General features: G+C 40.1%; 1 protein-coding gene across 1 annotated transcript; it reads left to right on the plus strand.

Moving 5' to 3' along the window:
- Positions 1-1,637: 1,637 nt before the first annotated feature.
- Positions 1,638-24,872, plus strand: utp3 (UTP3 small subunit processome component). Its single transcript, XM_061939022.2, has 16 exons — positions 1,638-1,840; positions 1,955-2,042; positions 10,821-10,877; positions 10,948-11,004; positions 11,066-11,177; positions 11,247-11,315; positions 14,901-15,022; positions 15,095-15,256; positions 15,423-15,494; positions 17,135-17,175; positions 17,239-17,335; positions 22,282-22,419; positions 22,490-22,623; positions 22,695-22,767; positions 24,448-24,555; positions 24,633-24,872. Exons 1-16 carry the CDS (start codon positions 1,824-1,826, stop codon positions 24,720-24,722), a joined length of 1,437 nt encoding a protein of 478 aa, XP_061795006.2. The 5' UTR covers positions 1,638-1,823; the 3' UTR covers positions 24,723-24,872.
- The last annotated feature ends 56 nt before the right edge of the window (positions 24,873-24,928 follow it).

Below are 24,928 nucleotides of genomic sequence, written 5' to 3' on the forward strand. Positions count from 1 at the left end.
TATTTATACTTTCTAAATAAATGATGTGATAATGTTCATCATAATAGGTGGAATTGAGTCTGGCAGAGTTTTAAAATACTCCCATAAGTGTTCATTTTTGATCGATCAGGAGATGAAATGAATAATAATATCAAATTACAAGATGTTACTAATATAATTTACTTATTTTCTGCAACTGATGTTGATGAGGAGCAAAGTTGTAGGGTTGTTGCAGTTTAAATTATTTTTTCTTTTTTATGTAGGAGCCGAGGATTTGTTAATCTTGTAATGGCAGCGAGTAGACTGTAGCTAATTATCTACCTTCTTTTAGCACAACAATCACAAGGTCCAACTTTTTTCCCCCTCTGGGACTTGGGTTCTGTGCCAGAAGCCTTAGAGGGCGCATATCATTGGGACGACATCATAGGACTTCAAATATTTGATAAAAGAAAAAATCAGTACAAATTGTTTTATTCGATTTTGTTTTGTAGGATAAAGTGTTTTATATATTGTGCTAATGAGTTAATATTGCTGATCAATTTGAATGTATTATTTATTGAGTTTATTTATTTCTATTTTTCAATATCAATTGGTTCAAGCCAGTCAAAAAAATGTTATAGTTTAAATTGATTAAAACTATGAAAATGTTTTTTTAATTCATTCTGATCAATTACTTGTCTAAAAAAATGTACTATAAAATCATTGACAATCACTGTATTAATGTATTCCCAACAGTTTATTACAGGGGTGTCAAACGTACGGCCCAAGGGCCAGATCAGGCCCGCAAACAGGTTTTATCCGGCCCGCGGAATGAGTTTGCTAAGTATAAAAATGAGCTGAAATTTTTTGAATGAAATAAATTGCTGTTCTAAATGTGTCCACTAGATGTCGCAATAGCAGTTCTTTGTATATTTGTAGATTATGCCACATGTAAAAAAAATAAAATAAACCACATGATGTTAGTGCACCAGTTGAGGAAAATGAGCAAACTACATAAATAACATCCTGTAATTTGATTTTGATATATTTTTTTTTTATCTTGATCGATTGAAAATTAACACCAATGACTGATGAACATTGTCACATAATTTATTCAGAAAGTCTAAATAACGACAAATAACAAATAAAGATAGAATACTATTAACCGCAACATGTCAGTGTAAAAAAAACGACATTTTGATTTGTACATTTCAGAATGTGCTTGTTCTATTTTTAAACAAAGAAAACAATCTGAAGTTGTCTTTATTTTTAAGTTATCGTGCCATGATTTTACCAGTCCGGCTCACTTAGGAGTAGATTTTTCTCCATGTGGCCCCCGATCTAAAATGAGTTTGACACCACTGGTTTATTATCTTAATTTAATTGATCTCTTCGCTGCACTGCTTCAATTAGATTGTTTGTTTGTCCAATCACCTTCCAGCTTCTATGTGTTGCTATGTCAAAGTAATCTGCCCAGGGGCTTCAGTATCAGCAGTGCTGGCCCATATCAATGTTAGTATACGATACAAATCAAAACAAAGCATCATTAGTTCATCAAAATGTTCATGTTTTATTGCATATGTTGATTTAAAAAACGAGCTGCGGGGGGAAATGCTCCCGAAGTTGCACTTTAAAATAAAACGCCATTTCCCTCATGGTCCTGTAGGTGGCGGTAGTATATTTTCCAAACTAGTTTTACGACACCGAAGAAGACTTTGCGGAAGCACATGGTTTTCCAAAGGAGTCGGTTATGTTTTCTTCCCCGGCTGTTTTACACATCAAATAGATAAACGCTTATTGTAAACATTTTTTAGATTGTTTACTTCTGTTGCTTGGTCGCAAACTGTGTTGAATCAACTCTCAAAATGGTTCGCGCTAAAAGGTGAGTTTGGCTAACAGTTACGTCTGCTAGTGACATTAACACAACTTTAGCTCCTGTAACATTGTTTAAAAAATGTATTTTCACTGTATAAACCCCTATGTTTACACTCTGTAGGGGTCAACACTTTGAGAGGCTTAAGAAAGAGGAGCAATATCATGAAGATGACCCAGAAGCATACAAAAACATGCCTGTCCCCGATAAAGTAAGTGTGGATTACTACTACCCAAATGTATCGTTATGTCCTAACATTATGACGTTGACTGTGCTGGTATAAATTGTTAATATCGAGCAATAAACTTTAAAATGCTCCGATTCTTATATGCACATTTTCCGACTTATCATGTATTTGTTTAAAATGTTGCACACTTGTTCGACATGAGTGGTTTTCAACGTTTTTTCACTAAGTATCGCTTAGAGATGTCCCTATCCAGGTTTTTGCACTACCGATCCGATACCGATATTGTTTTTGCATTTCCGATCCGATACTGACCGATACCGATACTGGCCTATCCGAGCATGTATTAAAGTTTAAAGTTATTTAGCCTACTTAGTTGTCAGAATCATGTTGAAAAGGGTTTTAGTTCTCTTGATAAGAACTAGCCAGCTGAATTAGGGGAGTTTGAATAATACACAATGGTTGGTAACAAGAAACTGACCTGTTTATTCAAGGATAAACACAAAATAGACAAAATTCCATCCATCCATCCATTTTCTACCGCTTATTCCCTTTGGGGTCGCGGGGGGCGCTGGAGCCTATCTCAGCTACAATCGGGCGGAAGGCGGTGTACACCCTGGACAAGTCGCCACCTCATCGCAGGGCCAACACAGATAGACAGACAACATTCACACTCACATCCACACACTAGGGCCAATTTAGTGTTGCCAATCAACTTATCCCCAGGTGCATGTCTTTGGAGGTGGGAGGAAGCCGGAGTACCCGGAGGGAACCCACGCAGTCACGGGGAGAACATGCAAACTCCACACAGAAAGATCCCGAGCCCGGGATTGAACCCAAGACTACTCAGGACCTTCGTATTGTGAGGCAGATGCACTAACCCCTCTGCCACCGTGAAGCCCATAGACAAAATTATACATGACAAACAGAAATGGCATCATTGAACTAGGGCTGGGCGATATGGCCTTTTTTTAATATTGCGATATTTTAAGGCCATATTACGATACACAATATATATCTCGATATTTTGCCTTAGCCTTGAATGAACACTTGATGCATATAATCACAGCAGTATGATGATTCTATGTGTTTTGATTGATTGATTGAGACTTTTATTAGTAGGATGCACAGTGAAGTACATATTCCGTACAATTGACCACTAAATGGTAACACCCGAATAAGTTTATCAACTTGTTTAAGTCGGGGTGCACTTAAATTGATTCATGATACAGATATATACTATCATCATAATACAGTCATCACACAAGATAATCACATTGAATTATTTACATTATTTATAATCCAGGGTGTGGAGGGGGGCGCCGGATGTAAGTGTCAAAAAGACAGCCAAAAGAGTTTGATATGAGAATAAATCTAAAGTTAAAATATAGGGTAGAAATGCACCCATTTGCAAATGTAGTCTTGATTTTCAAAATGTTCTTTCAAGGCTTGCATGTCTACATTAAAACATTCTTCTTCATACTGCATTAATATATGCTACTTTTAAACTTTCATGAAGAGAAGGAAATCACAACTAAAAAAATCACTAATTTTTTCATACGGTGTTGATGTGGAAATTTTTGCCTCTGCATTTTGATGGTGTGGGCGTGTGGCACCGAATGGAGATAAGCGTCTCGACAGACATCACAATATTTGAACAATGATGACGAAAACTGTTGTCTCTGTCGTGTCCGTGTGTCGAAAATTGTTATGCGCTTATTTTTTTATTTGATTTTGTGCGTGGCATAGATTTGCTATGCGCAGAGGACATTTAAACAGTGCGCAATTGCACAGGCGAGCACCTTAGAGGGAGCGTTGCTCGCACGGCTGCGCTAGCATCACAGCTAACGTTAGCCATGCTGCTACCTCTCTGCTCGGGGAGGACGTATACGTATGTGACGTATGACGTGACAGTTTGTGACGTATGTCGTGACAGTATGTGACGTGTGTTAGAAGGTGCGCTGCTGTCTGTGAGAGGGAGACACAGGAAAGAGTGAGAAGAGCCTGTCGTGTAATGCCAGCAGCTAAAAGCAACTGCGTGAGAATTGTGGATGTGTTGAAGGTGTGCTGGAAAATGCGGAACGGAAATTACAGAGCAGCAGAAAAGTGGAATGTATTATTTAAATCGGTGCGTTGGAAAACACGGACCGGAGTTTTTTTTAAAACTGGATCTGGATCGGCATTTTCCCATGCCTTGCCGATACGCAATTTTTGGCAAATATCGGCATCCGATCCAAATATCGGATCAGGACATCCCTAGTATCGCTCTTTGCTCCAACACAGCACTAACGGCAGTGATGCGTTTAAGGCCACACAAAACGTCGGACAACTCTAAGGCTACGTCTACACGAAGCTGGATAACTCCTTAAATGAATAATTATTTGATTGACTGATTGAAACTTGTATTAGTAGATTGTACAGTACATATTCCGTGCGATGAGGTGGCGACTTGTCCAGGGTGTACCCCGCCTTCCGCCCGATTGTAGCTGAGATAGGCTCCAGCGCCCCCCGCGACCCCAAAGGGAATAAGCGGTAGAAAATGGATAGATGGATATTCCGTACAATTGGCCACTAAATGGTAACACCCGAATAAGTTTTTCAACTTGTTTAAGTCGTGGCCCACGTTAATCAATTCATGGTACAAATACCTGTATATACTGTCAGCATAATACAGTCATCACACAAGTTAATCATCAGAGTATATACATTGAATTATTTACAATCCGGGGGGTGGGATGTTTGTTAGGTTTCGTTGATATCAGCACTTCAGTCATCAACAATTATATCACCTGAGAAACGGACATTGAAACAGTGTAGGTCTGACATCGTAGGATATGTACAGCGAGCAGTGAACATAGTGAGCTCAGAAAGCATAAGAACAAGTATATACATTTGATTATTTAGATTTTGTTATTTACAATCCGGGGAGGTGGGATGTGGTGGGGGGAGGGTGTTAGTCTAGGGTTGTAGTTGCCTGGAGGTGTTCTTTTAGTGCGGTTTTGAAGGAGGATAGAGATGCACTTTATTTTACACCTGTTGGGCGTGCATTCCATATCGATGTGGCATAGAAGGAGAATGAGTTAAGACCTTTGTTAGATTGGAATCTGGGTTTAACGTGGTTTGTGGAGCTCCCCCTAGTGTTGTGGTTATGGCGGTCATTTACGTTATGGAAGTAGTTTGACATGTACTTCGGTTTCAGGGAGGTGTAGCGGGTTTTATAGACCAGGCTCAGTGCAAGTTGTTTTACTCTGTCCTCCATCCTGAGCCAGCCCACTTTGGAGAAGCCTAAACCCCGTTTCAGCCACACTAAACCAGCGTTTAAGGTCCCACTCCTCGGACAAATTTTTACACGGGTAAGTGCGCCGTGTATTTCTTGAATCTCTGGCACTTAACTTTGTATGGACTCGTTGATCGTTTACAAACTGAGTTCGGAGAGGAAGTGATGCCAGAAAGACCACGCCCACACAAGACAGAATAACCTTGTTACAAAAACATACATTTAGTTACAGTATGTCCTCTTTTTGGTGGGGAAAATCTTTGCTGTTTACGCTGGCCTCCACAGGTGAGGGGTAGCACTCCAAAAACCGTGACACAATGTCCCCATATTTTGATGGCGAGGACTCCCAGTCAACGTTCTTTGCCGCCATGGAGGTTTTATAGTCCTGAGTTACTTTTAGGAGTAACTCCACCTCGTCGTCAGACCACACAAAAAATTATCTTTTCCTCACAACAAGAGCAGCCATTTTCTTATATCGTCGCAGAAAGAAAGAATACACTTCCAGGTTAGAGGTATGACTCACGCAATTTTATTTTATTTTTTTTCCGCGCATGCGTACTCAGTGTTTCCCACACATTCATTTATTTGTGGCGGCCCGCCACGAAAGAATTACGTCCGCCACAAATGGATTTTTCGGCTTTTGACTCGCTCGACCGCTCATAAAAGCAATGGGACTGTCTGTGAATGTTGCTTGTAGTTACACCTCCGGTGCAGTAGGTGGCGGTAACTCCGCCAATAGCACTTAATTCACCTGGTGGGCCAGAAGAAGAAGAAGAAGAAGAAGAGGGACGGATGGACGGACGGGATCAAAATATTCGCCGGCTACTTTTCATAATGATGGCGCTTCCTACGTTTCTACCTCAAACGTCCAAAAGCTGCTGAAAGCCTTGATCCAGGATGCCATGGGGGAAAAAACTTAAATGGTGCCTTTTGGCGATAGTTAGCAGCTTGGTGGCTCATAGCCGGCTAGCTAACGCTTGCTAGCGTGGTAGCATTGCTTCATTTTTACAGGTGTTATAGGTAGATAGTAGTGATGGGTCCGGCAACACCGATGCATCGGCGCATGCGTCGAGCCCATAGAGCGAAACCCTGTGTCGGTGCGCGTACCGCTTTTAGAAAGTCACGTGACCGATCATGAGCTGTTTTGTTCACGTGACCGATACGCGAACTGTGTCGCACTGACGCCTCCTCTGTGCCCTGTGAGCGGCTCTTTTCTACAACCGGAGAAATAATAACTAAGAAGAAAAAGCGCCTAAAATTGAATACGTTGGAAAAACTGTTTAAAAAAAAAAAAAAAAAAAAGTGTAAAAAAAAAAAAAAAAAAAGAATAATTTCCAGGTCCACAAGCATCCTCATTCACAACACGTTCTCTTAGATTTCCATGTTATGATACATGTTCACATTATTTATTGACTGTATCTAAAAAAGACAAAAAATATATTTTTATTTAAATGAAGTTATGAAATAATCCTAAATGAAATACAATGACTTGGTTTATATTATTGTATATACTAGGTCAGTGGTTCTCAACCTTTTTTCAGTGATGTACCCCCTGTGAATTTTGTTTTAATTCAAGTACCCCCTAATCAGAGCAAAGCATTTTTGGTTGAAAAAAAAAAGATGAAGTAAAATACAGCACTATGTCATCAGTTTCTGATTTATTAAATTTTATAACAGTGCAAAATATTGCTCATTTGTAGTGGTCTTTCTTGAACTATTTGGAAAAAAAGATATAAAAATAGCTAAAAACTTGTTGAAAAATAAACAAGTGATTCAATTATAAATAAAGATTTCTACACCTAGAAGTAATAATCAACTTAAAGTGCCCTCTTTGGGGATTGTATTAGAGCTCCATCTGGATTCATGAACTTAATTCTAAACATTTCTTCACAAAAAAAAAAATCTTTAACATCAATATTTATGGAAAAGTCCACAAAAAATCTAGCTGTCAACACTGAATATTGCAATCACTAATTGTTCAAATCTGTATATAAATATGTACATAAAATGTTGTAATTATATTCCAACTCCGCGTTCTTCTTGGTCATCGCCGCTGCCGCCGCCACCCCCCGCCCCCCGACCACACCACCACAAATAGATGCCTGTCCTGTGGGAAACACTGGTACTAGGTCGTGTTGCGGCGGCGGACGGAGGGGGCCAGGGGTCTTAAACGGTTGCATTGTTGTGTGTGGAAACGGATAAGGTTAGGTGTGATTTACCCTGGATAACCACCTCCCAGAGGGTGATCAAGGGTGATGGGTCAAATGCAGAAAATTATTTTGCCACAACTAGTGTGTGTGTGACAATCATTGGTACTTTAACTTAACTTATCCGGCTTAGTGTAAACGGGGCCTAAAACCACACAGTGTTAATGCTATGTTGTTACACTATCACTCCCCAATCAGATGTCTGCTTATTCTACTGTTATTTATGAAGAAAGTTTATTTATGGATATTAATCATGTAATGCTGTTACTAGATTACAGAAATGCTAATAGAAAATACCGTATTTTCCGGACCATAGGGATTATAAGGCGCACTGCAGATGAATGGTCTATTTTTATCTTTTTTCATATATAAAGCGCACCGGATTATAGGGCGCATTAAAGGAGTCATTTTTTTTTTTTTTTCTAAATGTAAAACACTTCCTTGTGGTCTACATAACATGTAATGGTGGTTCTTTGGTCATAATGTTGCATAGATTGTTTTACAGATCGTCTTCAAGCCGCTTTCTGAAAGTCTTTTCCGGATGCGCCGTTTTGTGGGCGGTCTTATTTACGTGGCTCACCTTTGGCAGCGTCTTCTCCCCGTCATCTTTGTTGCAGCGCTGTAGCGTGCAAGGACGGTAGTGGAAAAAGTGTCAAAAGATGGAGCTAACTGTTTTGATGACATTCAGACTTTACTTAAATCAATAACGGAGCAGAATCTCTTCATCCGGACACAACAACACAGGAAATGTGTCCCGTGAAAACCCGTCCGACCGGAACTCTCTAATAACTAAAGTTCCTTGGGTAGATAATGTAAACTCACTACACCGGTATGTTTTAGTGCTTACATGTTTAGCGCTTACATGGCGAGTTTACTGACAGATATAAGTAAGAACTTTATACTACTTTATATTAGAAATGGCAACAGCGGAGGATGAATGTCCCATAACAAGAAGATAGAGAAAAAGAAGAAGCTTATCGACTACAAAGGCGGATGCGCGCAATTTTCCAGGATTCATGCAGATCCCAAATACAGGTCAGCAGGTACTAGAAGGTAAGAAAAGTTGCTTTTGCATAATATTGCGAAACAAAACGCCAGATAATATGTCTTACCTTATACACACACCATAGTAATACTCATGTGTTGAAGCACATCAAGCCGTGCGGCTTCATAGCTTACTAAAGTCGTACTAAAACATTTTGATAGATTTTTGAGCGCCGTGTGTAATCTTCTATATTTTCATTGGAATATATAAAATGTTGGTGTTTACTTGAGTCATATTGCCATCATAGTGCAGTCTACACTACACTACTTATGTTTGACTGCCATCTACTGGTCACACTTATCATTACACCATGTACCAAATAAAATAGCTTCGAGGTCGATAAGCAAAACAAGAATTATTCCGTACATTAGGCGCACCGTCGAGATTTAAGGGAAAAAAATATTTTAAGTGTGCTCTTTAGTCCGGAAAATACGGTATTTATTTTACAAAGTTCCAGAAATGTACACTTTATCCCATGCTTACATCTCATTGTCCAAAATGAGAATGTTTTAAGGGGAACTAAATCATCTCTGAAAGGGGTACTAATTATTTCCAAAGTAGGACCCGCACCCAGACAAACATTACTAATACATAGCTCATGAAAAACAAGATTTTTTTTGTTATTTTCATTGAAAGTGGGCCAAATCACTTATATTAGAAAATAATCTCATGAAAATGACTGATGTCATTTGATTATTATAATAAAACATTTAACTTGTCATTAAATCAGGTTTGTGACGTATGTGATGCTGGTGTGACCACAATGTGCACCTCAGATGTTGTTCACTTGTGAATGCTCAGGCAGTTTTTGTGTTTGCTCACACATGAAAAAATTAAGATAGAACATACCTCTAATACATTTCCATATCAGTAGGTAGCACAGCAGCAGGTAACTAATTGCTTTGTAGGCGTACTTTGAGACAAGTTTATGGTTTAAAATTAAACGAACAATTGCGTCAGATATTTGATGAGAACAACTTTTTTTGTCCATATAGGCAACTAAGATAATTTTTTTTAAATTTTCTGCAGGTGGTGAGTCTTGGGATTTTTTTCGATGAAAAAAATGTGCGTTGGCTCAAAAAAGGTTGATAAACACTGATCTATACAGTACATATTTACAGACTTCTTTGGCGTACCACTAGATAGAGCCATCTTAGAATTACTGTTCTACAATATGTGGAAGTGCTATATTCTGAGGTTTGTGTGCTTTTTTATTTTTTTTAAGCCAGAATGTATTTTTTTGCATGTGAGAATTTGTGTAACTAAAAAAAACATGAGTAAGGCAGCAATGGGAATTTATTTTTTATTTTGTTGTGGGGAGTTAAAAGGGAACTGTACCTTTTTTGGATTTTTGCATATCATTCACAATCCTTTTTTGCATTCCATCCATCCATCCATTTTCTACCACTTGTCCCTTTTGGGGTTGCGGGGGGTCGCTGGAGCCTATCTCAGCTGCATTCGGGCGGAAGGCGGTGTACACCCTGGACAAGTCGCCACCTCATCACAGGGCCAACACAGATAAACAGACAACATTCACACTCACATTCACACACTAGGGACCATTTTAGTGTTACCAATCAACCTATCCCCAGGTGCATGTTTTTGGAGGCGGGAGGAAGCCGGAGTACCCGGAGGGAATCCACGCAGTCACAGGGAGAACATGTAAACTCCACACAGAAAGATCCCGAGCGCAGGATCGAACCCCAGACCTTCGTATTGTGAGGCAGATGCACTAACCCCTCTTCCATGGTGCTGCCATTCTAACTAGTAAATAAATGTGAGCAAAAGTCAGCTAAAAATGGAGCCAATAGGCCTTGCTCCATTGCGTCTATAAGGTGCTCCGAAACATCTAACAACCTCCACCGATTAGAGTATGCATGTAATGTAGTAAGAGGCACATTCATAATAACATGTAATATTTACATATTTTGGTCATTTTAAGCATTCAGCAGTGCATTCATTTCACAAACGCATCGCAACCTTCGCTTTTTCTTTCAACAACTACTACTCATGAGAGACAGCAAACATAATAAAACAAACACTTACTGTACAATATGTGCTCTCACCGATGGTTGGCTCTGTATCCGTATTGATTGTCTGTGAGTGTTTCATATTAGAAAAACAAAAAATTATATTCCTGCAATAAAACATAATATGAATTCAGTGTCACAAATACATTTTTAATTTCAGTTGCGTTTTTAAGCGTGAAAGACAACTTGTTTGACTTTTTTAGTTTTCTGTGTTCATTCATTCATGTGACTTATGTGTCACCTCAGATGTCCTCACAGTACACGAAGGACACGGTCGATGAGTTCCACGAGGCGCAGATTGCGGTAAGTTTAGAAACCTCAGCTTTTTCCATGATGCTGGTTTGTATTATCACACTTGGACTTTTGGGCACAGAAACTTTTGGCCAGCGGAGTTCACATGGAGAGCGATGAGGAGGATCTGGATGATGAGGTAAAATTCCTGTCTTAAGTTTGTTGTCATTAAATCACTTTAAGCGACAATATTTCTGCAGGAGGAAGTGATGGCTTTGGAGACTGATGATGATGACGACGATGACGACAACGAAGAAGAGGAGAATGAAGACACAGACATGGACAGTGATCTGGAGGGGAAGAAAGATGACGGTCCGACCTCAGTTCATCAGCCTGTCCAAACTTCAAAAAACTAATTTGAACATTGGTTTTCCTCTTTAGAACTTCCCAACGATCTAGCATGGGGCACCAAGAAGAAGATATTCTACAATTCAGACTATGTAGCCGCAAGTAAGAATGACACACAGTTCTGTTCAAAATGCAGTAAAACCTCGATTTACGAACTTAATTCGTTGTTGACCAGGGTTCGTAAATCTAAAAGTTCATATCTCACTATTATGTTAGATCCACTATGGACTGGACTTTCACAATATTATGCTAAACCCACTCGACATCCATTGCACCAGTCTCCCCTAGAGGGGGGGTCACCCACATCTGCGGTCCTCTCCAAGGTTTCTCATTGTCATCCCACTGGGTTGAGTTTTTCCTTGCCCTGATGTGGGATATGAACCGAGGATGTCGTTGTGGCTTGTGCAGCCCTTTGAGACACTTGTGATTTAGGGCTATATAAATAAACATTGATTGATTGATATAGTGAAGCAAATGTATCCATAAGAAACCAGGTAAATATGAATAATGGGTTCCAGCCTTGACAAAAGTCCATATTTTAGTGAGTGTTTGCACACAATATAATGTGCTATACAGCAGTGGTACCAAACCACCGGTACCTGTCTGTGACACATTTGCTTCCGGGCCGCACAGAAACATTAAATAATTTAGAAACGACTGCCTTTTCTCCAACTCAACTTTCGCCTGTCCCACTAGACCAGAGGTCGGCAACCTTTACCAGTCAAAGAGCCATTTTGACCAGTTTCGCAAATTATAGAAAACAATGGGAGCAGCAAAAAATTTTTTGAAATTTTAAATTAAATAACACTGCATACAAAGTTTTCTTTTTGCTTTGTGCTATGTATAAACCAGGGGTCTCAGACACGCTGCCCACCCCTTTTATATGGAATTTGAAAGCTGGTGCGGCACGCGGGTTTTAAATGATTGGCGCTTGTCAGCGTCATGCGTGTCGTGATGATACAGCATATAGCACCCACTACAACCAGCGTGCCTGATCAGCCACACGTTGAATGGTGTTTCCGCTTGCTCAGGTGGTAGCAGGGGTGTATAATGTAGCCCGGAAGAGTCAGGGCTGCTTGGGATTCTGGGTGTTTGTTCTGTTGTGTTTATGTTGTGTTAAGGTGCAGATGTTCTCCCGAAATGTGTTTGTCATTCTTGTTTGGTTTTGGTTCAAAGTGTGGCGCATTATTAGTAAGAGTGTTAAAGTTGTTTTATATGATCACCGTCAGTGTAACCTGTGTGGCTGTTGACCAAGTATGCATTGCTGTCACGTACGTGTGTAAGCAGAAGATGTATATTGTATAACAAGTGTTGGGCTGGCACGCTGTCAATACAGATTGTAGTGGGCGTCAAATGTTGTACCATCACGGCACGCCCTTATTATAGCTTTAAGGGTGAAAATCAGTGAATATTAATCCCGGGAGTTTTCTGCGAGAGGCACTGAAATCCGGAATTCTCACGGGAAAATTGGGGGGTTCAGCAAGTAAGCTGCTGAGCCGCATCAGAGTGATCAAAGAGCCGCATGCGGCTCGCCGACCCCTGCACTAGACACACCAATAAGTTTGTTTATAGATGTACAATACAACTCCTAATATAAAATTGCCATTTTTTATATCTGTTATAACTTTGTGACATGATACAATGCACATTAATTAACATATACAATATAAATGTGACAGATTGTAGCCAAAGGCTGATTTCCATCTGCATCTCATTCACTAATTCAGCGTACCGTAATAGTGAGTTGTATTTTTCATGCACTTATTTTTCTGTGTTTATGTGGCACAAGTGAAAAGCCGGTCCCTGAAAATAATGCCTACATTAAACCGTTTACGCAAGGTATGGTGAGAATGAAGCACAGGGGAAAACGCTCACTATAGCTGTCTATTTGCACGTCGCCAAAGATGTGGTGCCCAAACAGTAAAACACAGCCTTTGTTTATCTACTTACTCTAAGTGCTACATTTTTATTTACAGAAGTATTTTATTCAAGACAGAAGTTATTCCTCCCATAGGAAGCTCTATATTGAATAACTACTTGATCTGGACAATGCACATTGATCAACATATGAGCAAAAGCATCACATTAAATATGCAAAAGCATCACAGTAGATATGCCAATAGACAAATTTCATCTGTTTAGTTTAAATATATATATATTTTATACAAAGTCCAATTGGTTTATAATTTTTCTATTTTTTTTTAAAGATTATAATTAGAATGCATAAAGAGTAAGATGTAGTATATGCACCACACTAGTTTTTAATAAATCAAAAAGCGAAAACTGTTTTAAATTATGTCTGTCGTTTGTATTCATTAGCTTCTTTAAAAAGTAGGGAGAAAAAATCATGAATCTAATTCTTTGTTGTTTTTTTATTAATCAATCCATCAAAACAATACACAACAATACCATAATAATGCAATCCAATTCCAAAACCAAACCCGACCCTGCACCATTCAGAATAGCAATAAACACAGCAATTGAGAATGAATTAAATTCTTTGTGGAAATATCTGCGATTTTATTTTCAGGCCATATCGCCCAGGCCTACCATGTGTGATAGAGGTTTATTTACCCTAAGAAGTCTGCAATTTTTATTCAGATTTGATCCAAAGTTGCATTCTACATGTTTCTTCATTTTCTCTATCCTCTTGTTGTGGGGCAAACTGGCTCGTACATGCACATGCTTGCTAAAATTCCCCTACTGTTATTTACCCTTAGAAGTCTGCAATTTTTATTCAGATTTGGTCCAAAGTTGCATTCAACACGTTTCTTAATTTTCTCTATCCTCTGTTGTGGGGCAGACTGCCTCGCACATGCATGCTAAAATTCCCCTACTGTTGCCATTTCTAATTTAAAAAATTAAGTATAATTCAGTAGACTTTAAAAACTACAGCATGGCTGACGGGTTGAAGACACAGTCGAAGGGAGGTTGACTTGGAGGAGGACTTCGGCATGTAAATAAGACTGCCCACAAAACGGCTCATTCTGAAGAAACAGTCAGAAAGTGACTTGAAAACGGCCTGCAAAACTAAATCTTTGCAAAATATTTACCAAAGCACCACCATTACGTGTTATGTAGACTACAAGGAAGTGTTTAAAATGAAGAAAAAAAATCAAAATATGACACCTTTAACTAATATTTAGATGCGTTATGTGTATAATATCGTGTCAACTTTAATGATGCTTGATTATTATGAGTTTTATATTCAGTATAACATATGTAATTTGTTGTATTGTGGTGACTATATCTAATTAAATGTATTTTAATTCATTTAACTTCCAGTATTACATATTGTAGATATTAGTCCTGTTTTTTTAACGTTTATTTTTTGTGAATGCTGCCTCATATTAAATCCAATTCAAAGCTTTCTGTCCTACGATGGAAGCTAACTCTGTTTTCCTTTTTAAAGCTACGGAAGCTCTCAGGAGCAAAAGAGACGACACTGTAGCAATAACATTTTTAGATTTTTTTAAATTCTCTGTAACAAAAACTCAACATAATTGATATGTCTTCAAGGTCTACCACCAACTTTTATTTTTTTCTTGAGTAGAGGAAAAGTGGTTTATTGGAGGTGTGGTGTTTATATATCGGTGTGAACGTCACATCCGGTGATTTATTGTGATAGTAGATATTGTACAATGATATTGTGCTAATATGTGGTGCGTTTCCATTGTATCGTTGCAGAAGGTAAAACAAAGAAAGAGTTGGAAGAAGAGGAACAAGAGGAGGAAGAAGAGGCCAAAAATATCCAAAACCGCTTAACGGAAAACCTGACTGAGGAGGATTATGACCTCAACTTTTTTCAGGTATTTACCGGCCTTTATTTACTGCCATGATATTTTCTCTGAGTCATTGATGGGCGTTTTGTGTACATGAAGGAGTTTGCTGCAGCGGAGGAGGAGAAGAATAAAGAGAAGGTTGTGCAAAAGGAGGAGAGAATTGTGAAGGACCTGAAGCAGATGTCCAAGAAGGAGAAAATGAAGCTGCTCAGGAAGGAATCGCCCGAGTTGCTTGAACTCATTCAGGACTTCAAGGCAAAGGTAGGCAGAGATGAATGAACTCCGCAACACTGTCACCTAAAGAGCTGCAGGCTAACTCCGTAAATTAAGTATATTTACTATTTTATAATATCAGCGCTATGTTGCCTGATGTTTGTGAATGTCTGTGTAATGGATGTTTATTGAATTGAAATGCTCTTGTGTTCAGCTCACAGAAATGAAAGATGAGCTGCAGCCCCTCATGCAGATGGTGAAGGATGGAAAGATCCCACCAGGAAAGGTAACCTCTTTTATATTTACTCATGTGCAGAACACACGTCACACTTTTATTTCAATCATTGTGTGCTTGAGAAAAAGTTGAAGGAGGACCTATGATGAATTGCGTCTTTTTCTTACCTATAAATGTTGTTGCAATGTTGGATACCCGTGTTAAACAATGCCAAGGCGTTAAATCTTTAGGTTCATGCATTTGGACTTCTTAACTAGACTTAATTGCAGTGTTACCGTATTTTCCGGACTATAAGGCGCACTTAAAATACTTTTTTTCCCTCAAAACTCAACAGTGCGCCTTATAACCCGGTGCGCCTAATGTACGGAATCATTCTGGTTTTGCTTACCGACGACCTCGAAGCAATTTTATTTGGTACACGGTGTAATAAGTGTGACCAGTAGATGGCAGTCAAACATACTGTAAGAGATACGTGTAGACTGCACTATGATGGCAATATGACTCAAGTAAACAACAGCAACATTTTAAATGTTCCATTGGAAAATATAGAACATTACACATGGCGCTCAAAAATCTATCAAAAGGTTTTAGTACGACTTTGGTAAGCTATGAAGCTGCATCGCTTGATGGATTGTCGGCGCATTAAACATACCAGTATTATGGTGTGTGTATAAATTAAGACATTATCTGGTGTTTTGTTTCGCAATATTATGCAAAAGCAACTTTTCTTACCTTCTGGCGGCTGCTGATCTGTATTTGGGATCGGCATAAATCCTGAAAAATTGCGCGCGTCCGCCTTTGTTTCATTCTTGGCGATAAGCTTCTTCTTTTTCTCTATCTCTCTACATTCATCCTCCGCTGTTGCCATTTCTAATATAAAGTAGTGTAAAGTTCTTACGTATATCTGTCAGTAAACTCGCCATGAAAGCGCTAAAACATACCGGTGTAGTGACTTTACATTATTCACCCAAGGAACTTTAGTTATTAGAGAGTTCTGGTCGGACGGTTTTTCACGGATGAGAAGATGCTGCTCCATTATTGATTTAAGTAAAGTCTGAATGTCATTAAATGAGTTAGCTTCATCTTTTGACACTTCTTCCACGCCCGTCCTTGCACGCTACACCGCTACAACAAAGATGACGGGGAGAATACGCTGCCGAAGGTGAGCCTCGTAAATAAGACCGCCCACAAAATGGCGCATCCTGAAGCGACTGTCAGAGAGCGGCTTGAAGATGATCTGTAAAACATAATCTATGCAATATTTTGACCAAAGAACCACCATTACATGTTATGTAGACCACAAGGAAGTGTTTTCTATTTAGAAAAAAAACAATAATATGACTCCTTTAATGCGCCCTATAAACCGGTGCGCCTTATATATGAAAACAGATCGAAAATAGACCATTCATCGGGAGTGCGCCTTATAATCCGGTGCGCCCTATGCTCCGGAAAATACGGTAATCATATTTATGTAAGTGCGTCGTGACCATCAAACCACAGAATGTCTAACCTTGAGGCTGGCCTGTAGGTGTTAACATACTTTTATCTTACTGTGCACCTGTGTTCAGCGTTGCCAATTTGGAATAATTCCAAATATGTCAACTCTTCTATTTAATTGTTTGACTTGATGGGTCCTATTTTTAAACTTTTTTTAACATCAAACTTAACTTGCTGGCTCTTGTTTCCAAAAGGGCGCTGACTACCTTGAGACCAAACAGCAGCTTTATCTCAAGTAAGTAGTAAAGTTGTGCTCACATGATCAAGTATACAACAGTTTACTGCTTCTCTGCCACAGTTACTGCACCAACATCAGCTTCTACTTGGTGCTCAAAGCCAAACGAATCCCCGCTCATAACCATCCAGTGATTGAACGACTGCTCACCTACAGAAACGTAAGTCCTCCGCTCTAATAGACGCCGTACCCTTTTTGAGCGCTGCTAATGTGAGAAGCATCTCTCTCCTATGACATGTGATTGCACGACACAGTATGTCACGATACATGTCTTTACCACAACACATGGCATCTGTTAAAGGGGAACATTATCACCAGACCTATGTAAGCGTCAATATATACCTTGATGTTGCAGAAAAAAGACCATATATTTTTTTAACCGATTTCCGAACTCTAAATGAGTGAATTTTGGCGAATTAAACGCCTTTCGATTATTCGCTCTCAAGGCGATGATGTCACAACGTGGCGTCACATCGGGAAGCAATCCGTCATTTTCTCAAACACAGAGTCAAATCAGCTCTGTTATTTTCCGTTTTTTTTGACTGTTTTCCGTACCTTGGAGACATCATGCCTCGTCGGTGTGTTGTCGGAGGGTGTAACAACACGAACAGGGACGGATTCAAGTTGCACCAGTGGCCCAAAGATGCGAAAGTGGCAAGAAATTGGACGTTTGTTCCGCACACTTTACAGACGAAAGCTATGCTACGACAGAGATGGCAAGAATGTGTGGATATCCTGCGACACTCAAAGCAGATGCATTTCCAACGATAAAGTCAAAGAAATCTGCCGCCAGACCCCCATTGAATCTGCCGGAGTGTGTGAGCAATTCAGGGACAAAGGACCTCGGTAGCACGGCAAGCAATGGCGGCAGTTTGTTCCCGCAGACAAGCGAGCTAAACCCCCTATCAACCCTAGCTTCCCTGGCCTGCTGACATCAACTCCAAAACTGGACAGATCAGCTTTCAGGAAAAGAGCGCGGATGAGGGTATGTCTCCAGAATATATTAATTGATGAAAATTGGGCTGTCTGCACTCTCAAAGTGCATGTTGTTGCCAAATGTATTTCATATGCTGTAAACCTAGTTCATAGTTGTTAGTTTCCTTTAATGCCAAACAAACACATACCAATCGTTGGTTAGAAGGCGATCGCCGAATTCGTCCTCGCTTTCTCCCGTGTCGCTGGCTGTCGTGTCAGTTTCGCTTGCATACGGTTCAAACCGATATGGCTCAATAGCTTCAGTTTCTTCTTCAATTTCGTTTTCGCTACCTGCCTCCACACTACAACCATCCGTTTCAATACATGCGTAATCTGTTGAATCGCTTAAGCCGCTGAAATCAGAGTCTGAATCCGAGCTAATGTCGCTATAGCTTGCTGTTCTTTCCGCCATGTTTGTTTGTGTTGGCTTCACTATGTGACGTCACAGGAAAATGGACGGGTGTATATAACGATGGTTAAAATCAGGCACTTTGAAGCTTTTTTTAGGGATATTGCGTGAAGGGTAAAATTTTGAAAAATATAATAAGCCACTGGGAACTGATTTTTAATGGTTTTAACCATTCTGAAATTGTGATAATGTTCCCCTTTAAGCTGACAGATTAAGGTGGAGTTTGGGAAGGCAAAAGTTGCTAAATATATAATTAGAAATGAAACAACATGAAATAAGTCGGGTTTTGTTTTGTAAAGTGTATTGTATTTTTTCATTAGCAGAAAAAAATTGGGGTTATGGGGGGGGGCGGCAGCGGCGATGACCAAGAAGAACGCGGAGTTGGAATATAATTACAACATTTTATGTACATATTTATATACAGATTTGAACAATTAGTGATTCACTGAAATATATTTATTAATTGTGGTTCTTACAAAAAATATATCTTATAAAATATAAAAGCTATAATGTTTCTTAAAGCTCTGCCCCTTTAATTAGTGAATACTAAATAATTTAACTTTAGCCTACTACTACAACCATATTATTTACCAGCAACAGGAAGTGAAACAGAGGCAGAGGTGTCCTGCCACAGTCAGTCAACCTCCTCCTCCTCCTCCTCCTGCTGAACAGGTCGCACCTGTGGTCCGGTCTGTAGGCCTACCTCCTCTCCAAGTCCAGCCCTTTTCGGCCGTTGAAAATATTTTTCTATACTCATCTGTGTGAAGGAGTGAACATCCAACATTAGAATTTATTACTAACGAGCAGAAGCGCTCTATGTACAGTGCCGTCTAACCAGCAGCTCAACACATGCAGGGTTCAACGTTAAGGTTTTTTTCTACTTGCCCGACTTCTCAAATCTACTTGCCCCAATATTTTTACTTGTCCTGCCTAGGTTTTTTTCTGGCTGTGTAGTGCTCATGGCTTATATCTTACTAGAATCCTTCCCGTTGACTATTTACAACACTACACAGTATTTATTATTATTATTATTATCTATAATTACATTTAAATGGCATTGCATACATGTAAAATTAAATGCTATTTCACATTATTTGACCAGTAGCAGTTACACCCATCTGAACAGGTCATCCACCTGTTTAAAGCCCAATCACAGTTGAAATCTTGAAATGAAGGGCCTTTAATAAAACATTAACCTGGACAACATTTTAACAGCTGGTTGGCTCAGAATTTATTCTTTTCATTGCATTCACATGCTGCAGTGGACAGTGGACAATTTAGCTTCAGTCCATGTGTGTTTATTGACAACATGGTTATAACCTGGACACGTTAGCTCGTCGGTATGAAAACAGGTGACCGAGTCAAACAGCGGCGGTGTTAATGAAGCAGCGTCAGGCGAAACCGTCAGTGAAACGCTCGGTGAAATCGCGGATTAACATTAAATATATGACGAGCCGCGAGCGATGCAGCTATAACCTATCTACCTATAACACCTGTAAAAATGAAGCAATGCTACCACGCTAGCAAGTGTTAGCTAGCCGGCTATGAGCCACCAAGCTGCTAACTATCGCCAAAAGGCACCATTTAAGTTTTTTTCCCCATGGCATCCTGGATCAAGGCTTTCAGCAGCTTTTGGACGTTTGAGGTAGAAACGTAGGAAGCGCCATCATTATGAAAAGTAGTCGGCGAGTATTTTGGTCCCGTCCGTCCGTCCGTCCCTCTTCTTCTTCTTCTTCTTCTGGCCCACCAGGTGAATTAAGTGCTATTGGCGGAGTTACAATGCATACCGCCACCTACTGCACCGGAGGTGTAACTACAAGCAACATTCACAGACAGTCCCATTGCTTTTATGAGCGGTCGAGCGAGTCAAAAGCCGAAAAATCCATTTGTGGCGGACATAATTCTTTCGTGGCGGGCCGCCACAAATAAATGAATGTGTGGGAAACACTGAGGTATCCTCCCCCAACCCCCCCAAGGTTTCTGCGTAAGGATTATGAGTCGTTTTTCACCTAAATGGGAATATATGAACATCCTAGCAGTCGGCATCCTAATGACAGCAGGCCTTATACAGTAAGTGATGTTTTATTATGTTTGTTGGCTCTACAGTGAGTAATAATCAATGATGAAGAAAAAAAAGCAAACGTAATGCGTTTTTGAAATTAATGCACCGCGTATACTTAAAATGATCAAAATACGTACATTTTATTTTAAATGTGCCCGTTACTACATTACCGTGTTTTTCGGACTATAAGTCGCCCCGGAGTATAAGTCGCACCGGCCGAAAATGCATAATAAAGAAGGAAAAAAACATATATAAGTCGCACTGGAGAACACCAAGAATAGATATTTGAAAGGCAATTTAAAATAAATAAAGAATAGTGAACAACAGGCTGAATAAGTGTACGTTATCCATCCATCTTCTTCCGCTTATTCGAGGTCGGGTCGCGGGGGCAGCAGCCTAAGCAGGGAAGCCCAGACTTCCCTCTCCCCAGCCACTTCGTCCAGCTCCTCCCGGGGGATCCCGAGGCGTTCCCAGGCCAGTCGGGAGACATAGTCTTCCCAACGTGTCCTGGGTCTTCCGGAGGCCACGGGGAAGTCCATCCTTGTTCTATTCTCTGTCACTATTTTTATAACCATACTGAACACCCTCTCTGATGATGCATTGCTGTGTGGCACGCACAAAAGTGCTTTCATCAAATGCACTAGATGGCAGTATTGTCCTGTTTAAGAGTGTCACAACATTGCTGTTTACGGCAGACGAACTGCTTTACGGTAGGGTAGACCAAAACGTGACATGCTGTTGTTGTGTGTTGTTACTGCGCTGGGAGGACGTTAATGAGACTGCCTAACACTAAACCCACATAAGGAACCAAGAACTCGCCCTCCATCATTCTACAGTTATAACGTGATTGGGCAGGCACACTGTTTATATTGTGGAAAAGCGGACTCAGGTCCGCATGGACCCAAGTCCATGCGGACTCGGGAGATTTTCGGGAGATAATTTGTCCCGGGAGGTTTTCGGGAGAGGCGCTGAATTTCGGGAGTCTCCCGGAAAATCTGTGAGGGTTGGCAAGTATGCTTTATTGGCTGAATTGAGCGGCTCCCATAGGCTCCATTGTAAGCAAACTTTTGATTGCATTTATGTACCGGTAATATTTAGAATGCTAAATTTTTTTTACATCCATCGTCATGTTTTTCATGATGATTGTGACTGATAGGCAAAATAAAATAAAGTGCATTTTCCCTTGAACTCCTCCTAAATGACAGAGCTTCTCACAGTCACAGTATCTCGAAGGGAGGAACGTTTCCCAACAGAGACGCGATCATTTCGGTCGCCACATGTCATAACATTAATGATAACTTATTTGAGTAAAAACACTTCTGACAACTAAGTTACTGCTAAAACATGAACTTTTATTTACATATAGTAATGGGAAGTCCTTCACAGCAACACGAGTGCATGTGGTGCAAGGAGGCGACTCGTGGTATGTATTAAATTGTATAAATTCAGTTTGCATTAGATGCTGTCATCCTAATAATACCTAACCTCTAATGGGCGCCTCCTACTCTGCAGTTGAGGGACAGAAGGAATTCTAGTGTTTGTCTTGGTGTACTTTGAGTGGGATTACAAGTATGCAGGAGAATAGAAGGTGTATCTTACCTTTTTTTTAAAAACAAACAAACAAAAAAAAACATTTCCAGTCCTTGTTACTTGCCTGCAGCTCATCAACAGACTGAGTGCCGTTGATGCCCGCCTAGCGCCACAGTTGCGCAAGCTGCTGGCCGCTGAGGATGAAGACGAGCCCACCAGCAGACCAACATCGAAGAAGAAGGCAGGAGTGTCCACCAAGAAGGACAAGGTGAAATAAATATGTTCTTTACCCGGGATAACACGGAAGCAAAACATTAACCAGCGGTCATTGCTCGCAGGATTCTGGGAAAGCGGCGCCGGAGGAAGAAGCGGCGGACTCTGACCTGGACGAGGAAGCGGCTTTGCTCTTCTACAGACAAGTGGAGGAAAGGATCAAGTTGAAGAAGAAGATGAAGGAAAATCGAGCTAAAGAGTGAGTGTATTTTTGTATTTTTTAAGATTAGAAATTGAAAACACGGAGAAATGTGAAGCATTGTTGCACAGTTGCAGGGTTGAGGAACACGTTGATGAAACGGAAGAGATGGATGCAGAAGCTAAGAGGGGCATCACATACCAGGTACAGACATGTCGTCTTTGGGATTTCTTGCTTGGACTGCCTTTTTGTTTGCATGTTAAATAAAATTAAATACAATTATAATCATTATATTACTCAAACTAATGCATTTTAGAGTATATGGATCAGCGGACACTTGCAAGCTAGATTTGGTGCCTTTTTGAGTATGTTAAAGCCCTCCAAAAGGTGATTTAGTTGCCGTAATAACAATAATAATGATACTACCAAAGAATTATAAGACATTGATACTACAAAGCTGAGATGTTTATTTTTTTAATTAGATCAAATAGCTGGGATATGCTAACTCTTCGCATAACTTAACCTCCATCGCATTGATTTCAGTGTTATTAATTAACTTAAATGTGGCTTCAACACCCTATAATTGTTCTATATGGCCCCTCAGTGACTTGAATGAATGTTCAGTAAATGCTTGGCTATCTTAAGGGAATTCGTTTTTTGTTAGGATGCCACCTGCTGGCGAGTCTTAATTTGTGAGGTGATGCAATACAGACTACTATAGTGCTGCATTAACCCTTCATCTTCATCATATTCATCAAAATGGATATGAAGATGGATATTAAAAAGTAATTCATTATAGTTACTTGTTACTTTCCCAAAAAGTAATTGAGTTACTAAAGGAAGTACTCTTTAATATATGTAACTAATTACTAGGGAAAGTAAATAATACGGTACTTAAAAAAAAAAAAAAGGACCGTCATATCTGGCATATGCAGTTGAGACGTTTCATATGAGCTGTGTGTGCTTTTAAAAGGCGGGGCCTAGTGACGTGTGACATTAAGGGTTTAAACGGAGCTGTGTTTGTTAGCTTCAGCGGTTAGTTTGTCAGCTCTGACACCAGCTCTTTTGAATCTTTTTACTGGATTGTGTTACTAGTAGTTAAAGAGATTTTATATGCTTCCATGGCTGTCATATGTTCTTGTCAACAAACGGTGTATTGTTTGGATGGCAAGTTTGTCACTTCAGTCATTGATTTGTTAATGGGTTGTACTTGTATAGCGCTTTTCTACCTTCAAGGTACTCAAAGCGCTTTGACACTACTTCCACATTTACCCATTCACACACACATTCACACACTGATGGAGGGAGCTGCCATGCAAGGCGCTACCAGCACCCATCAAGAGCAAGGGTGAAGTGTCTTGCTCAGGACACAACGGACATGACGAGGTTGGTACTAGGTGGGGATTGAACCAGGGACCCTCGGGTCGCGCACGGCCACTCTTCCACTGCGCCACGCCATTTGTTGTTTATTACTCTTTGTGTGCATGTGCGTGTGTTGTCTGCTTTGTCACAGTGTGATGCTGCCTCTTCCTATTTGATATCAAGTTTATTTTAGTGCGATGCTGCTTTCACTAGTAAAAAGATGTTTCCTGCATTGAACTTGCTGTCTTGTTGACATAAAACCACTTTAAAAGTAGCGTGCCATGTGATGCCAGTCCTGATATTATTTTTGTCAGCATATCAGTGATGATAAGACAGACAATGAGGTTATTGTGAAAAAGAGCTTGATCATGAAAGGTAAATATTTTTGATACTATTTATATCTTAATAGTGGTTGTCAGGTGAACGGAACATTTGTAGTTTTTGAGTGTCCAACAGCCTCCTGGAAATGATTGTTATCCATAGGTGCACTTCCACTTGTCCTAACTAAGAACATGTCCACAGATGTCAAAGAACAAAGGTCTTACCCCCAAGAGGAAGAAGATCGACCGCAACCCTCGAGTCAAGCACCGAGAGAAGTTCAGGAGGGCCAAGATCCGCAGAAAGGGCCAGGTTAGTATCGGTGCACGCCTAAAGGTTTACCCAGTGCACGCTTGTGCCAAATACTGACTTTTGTGCTGGACCACCAGGTGCGTGAGGTTCGTCGGGAGGAGATGAGATACAGCGGAGAACTGTCTGGCATTCGAGCAGGAGTCAAGAAGAGTATCAAACTCAAGTAACCGCACACTGCCGCCTGCTTTGATCCTCAACCCATTACCGTACTCTGTCGGGATCATGGGCCACAAAAAATAAACTTGTACATATTTTAATAACTTGTACGACATGCTGTCAATCGATACAAACGTGACAGTATAATCTTTTCCAATTTCAAGCGTTTCAGAAATAAATCGCATTGGCTCGAAATTTCTGAAAAAAAGTTGACTTC

Source organism: Nerophis lumbriciformis, linkage group LG03 (genome assembly GCF_033978685.3).
Source record: "Nerophis lumbriciformis linkage group LG03, RoL_Nlum_v2.1, whole genome shotgun sequence".
Lineage (NCBI taxonomy): Eukaryota > Metazoa > Chordata > Actinopteri > Syngnathiformes > Syngnathidae > Nerophis > Nerophis lumbriciformis.

Excerpts from the sequence above, each read along its gene's own strand:
- utp3 (XM_061939022.2), top strand. Across the intron at positions 15,495-17,134 it reads GAAAGATCCCACCAGGAAAG|GGCGCTGACTACCTTGAGAC; the intron begins GTAACCTCTTTT and ends TGTTTCCAAAAG. Across the intron at positions 17,176-17,238 it reads AAACAGCAGCTTTATCTCAA|TTACTGCACCAACATCAGCT; the intron begins GTAAGTAGTAAA and ends TCTCTGCCACAG.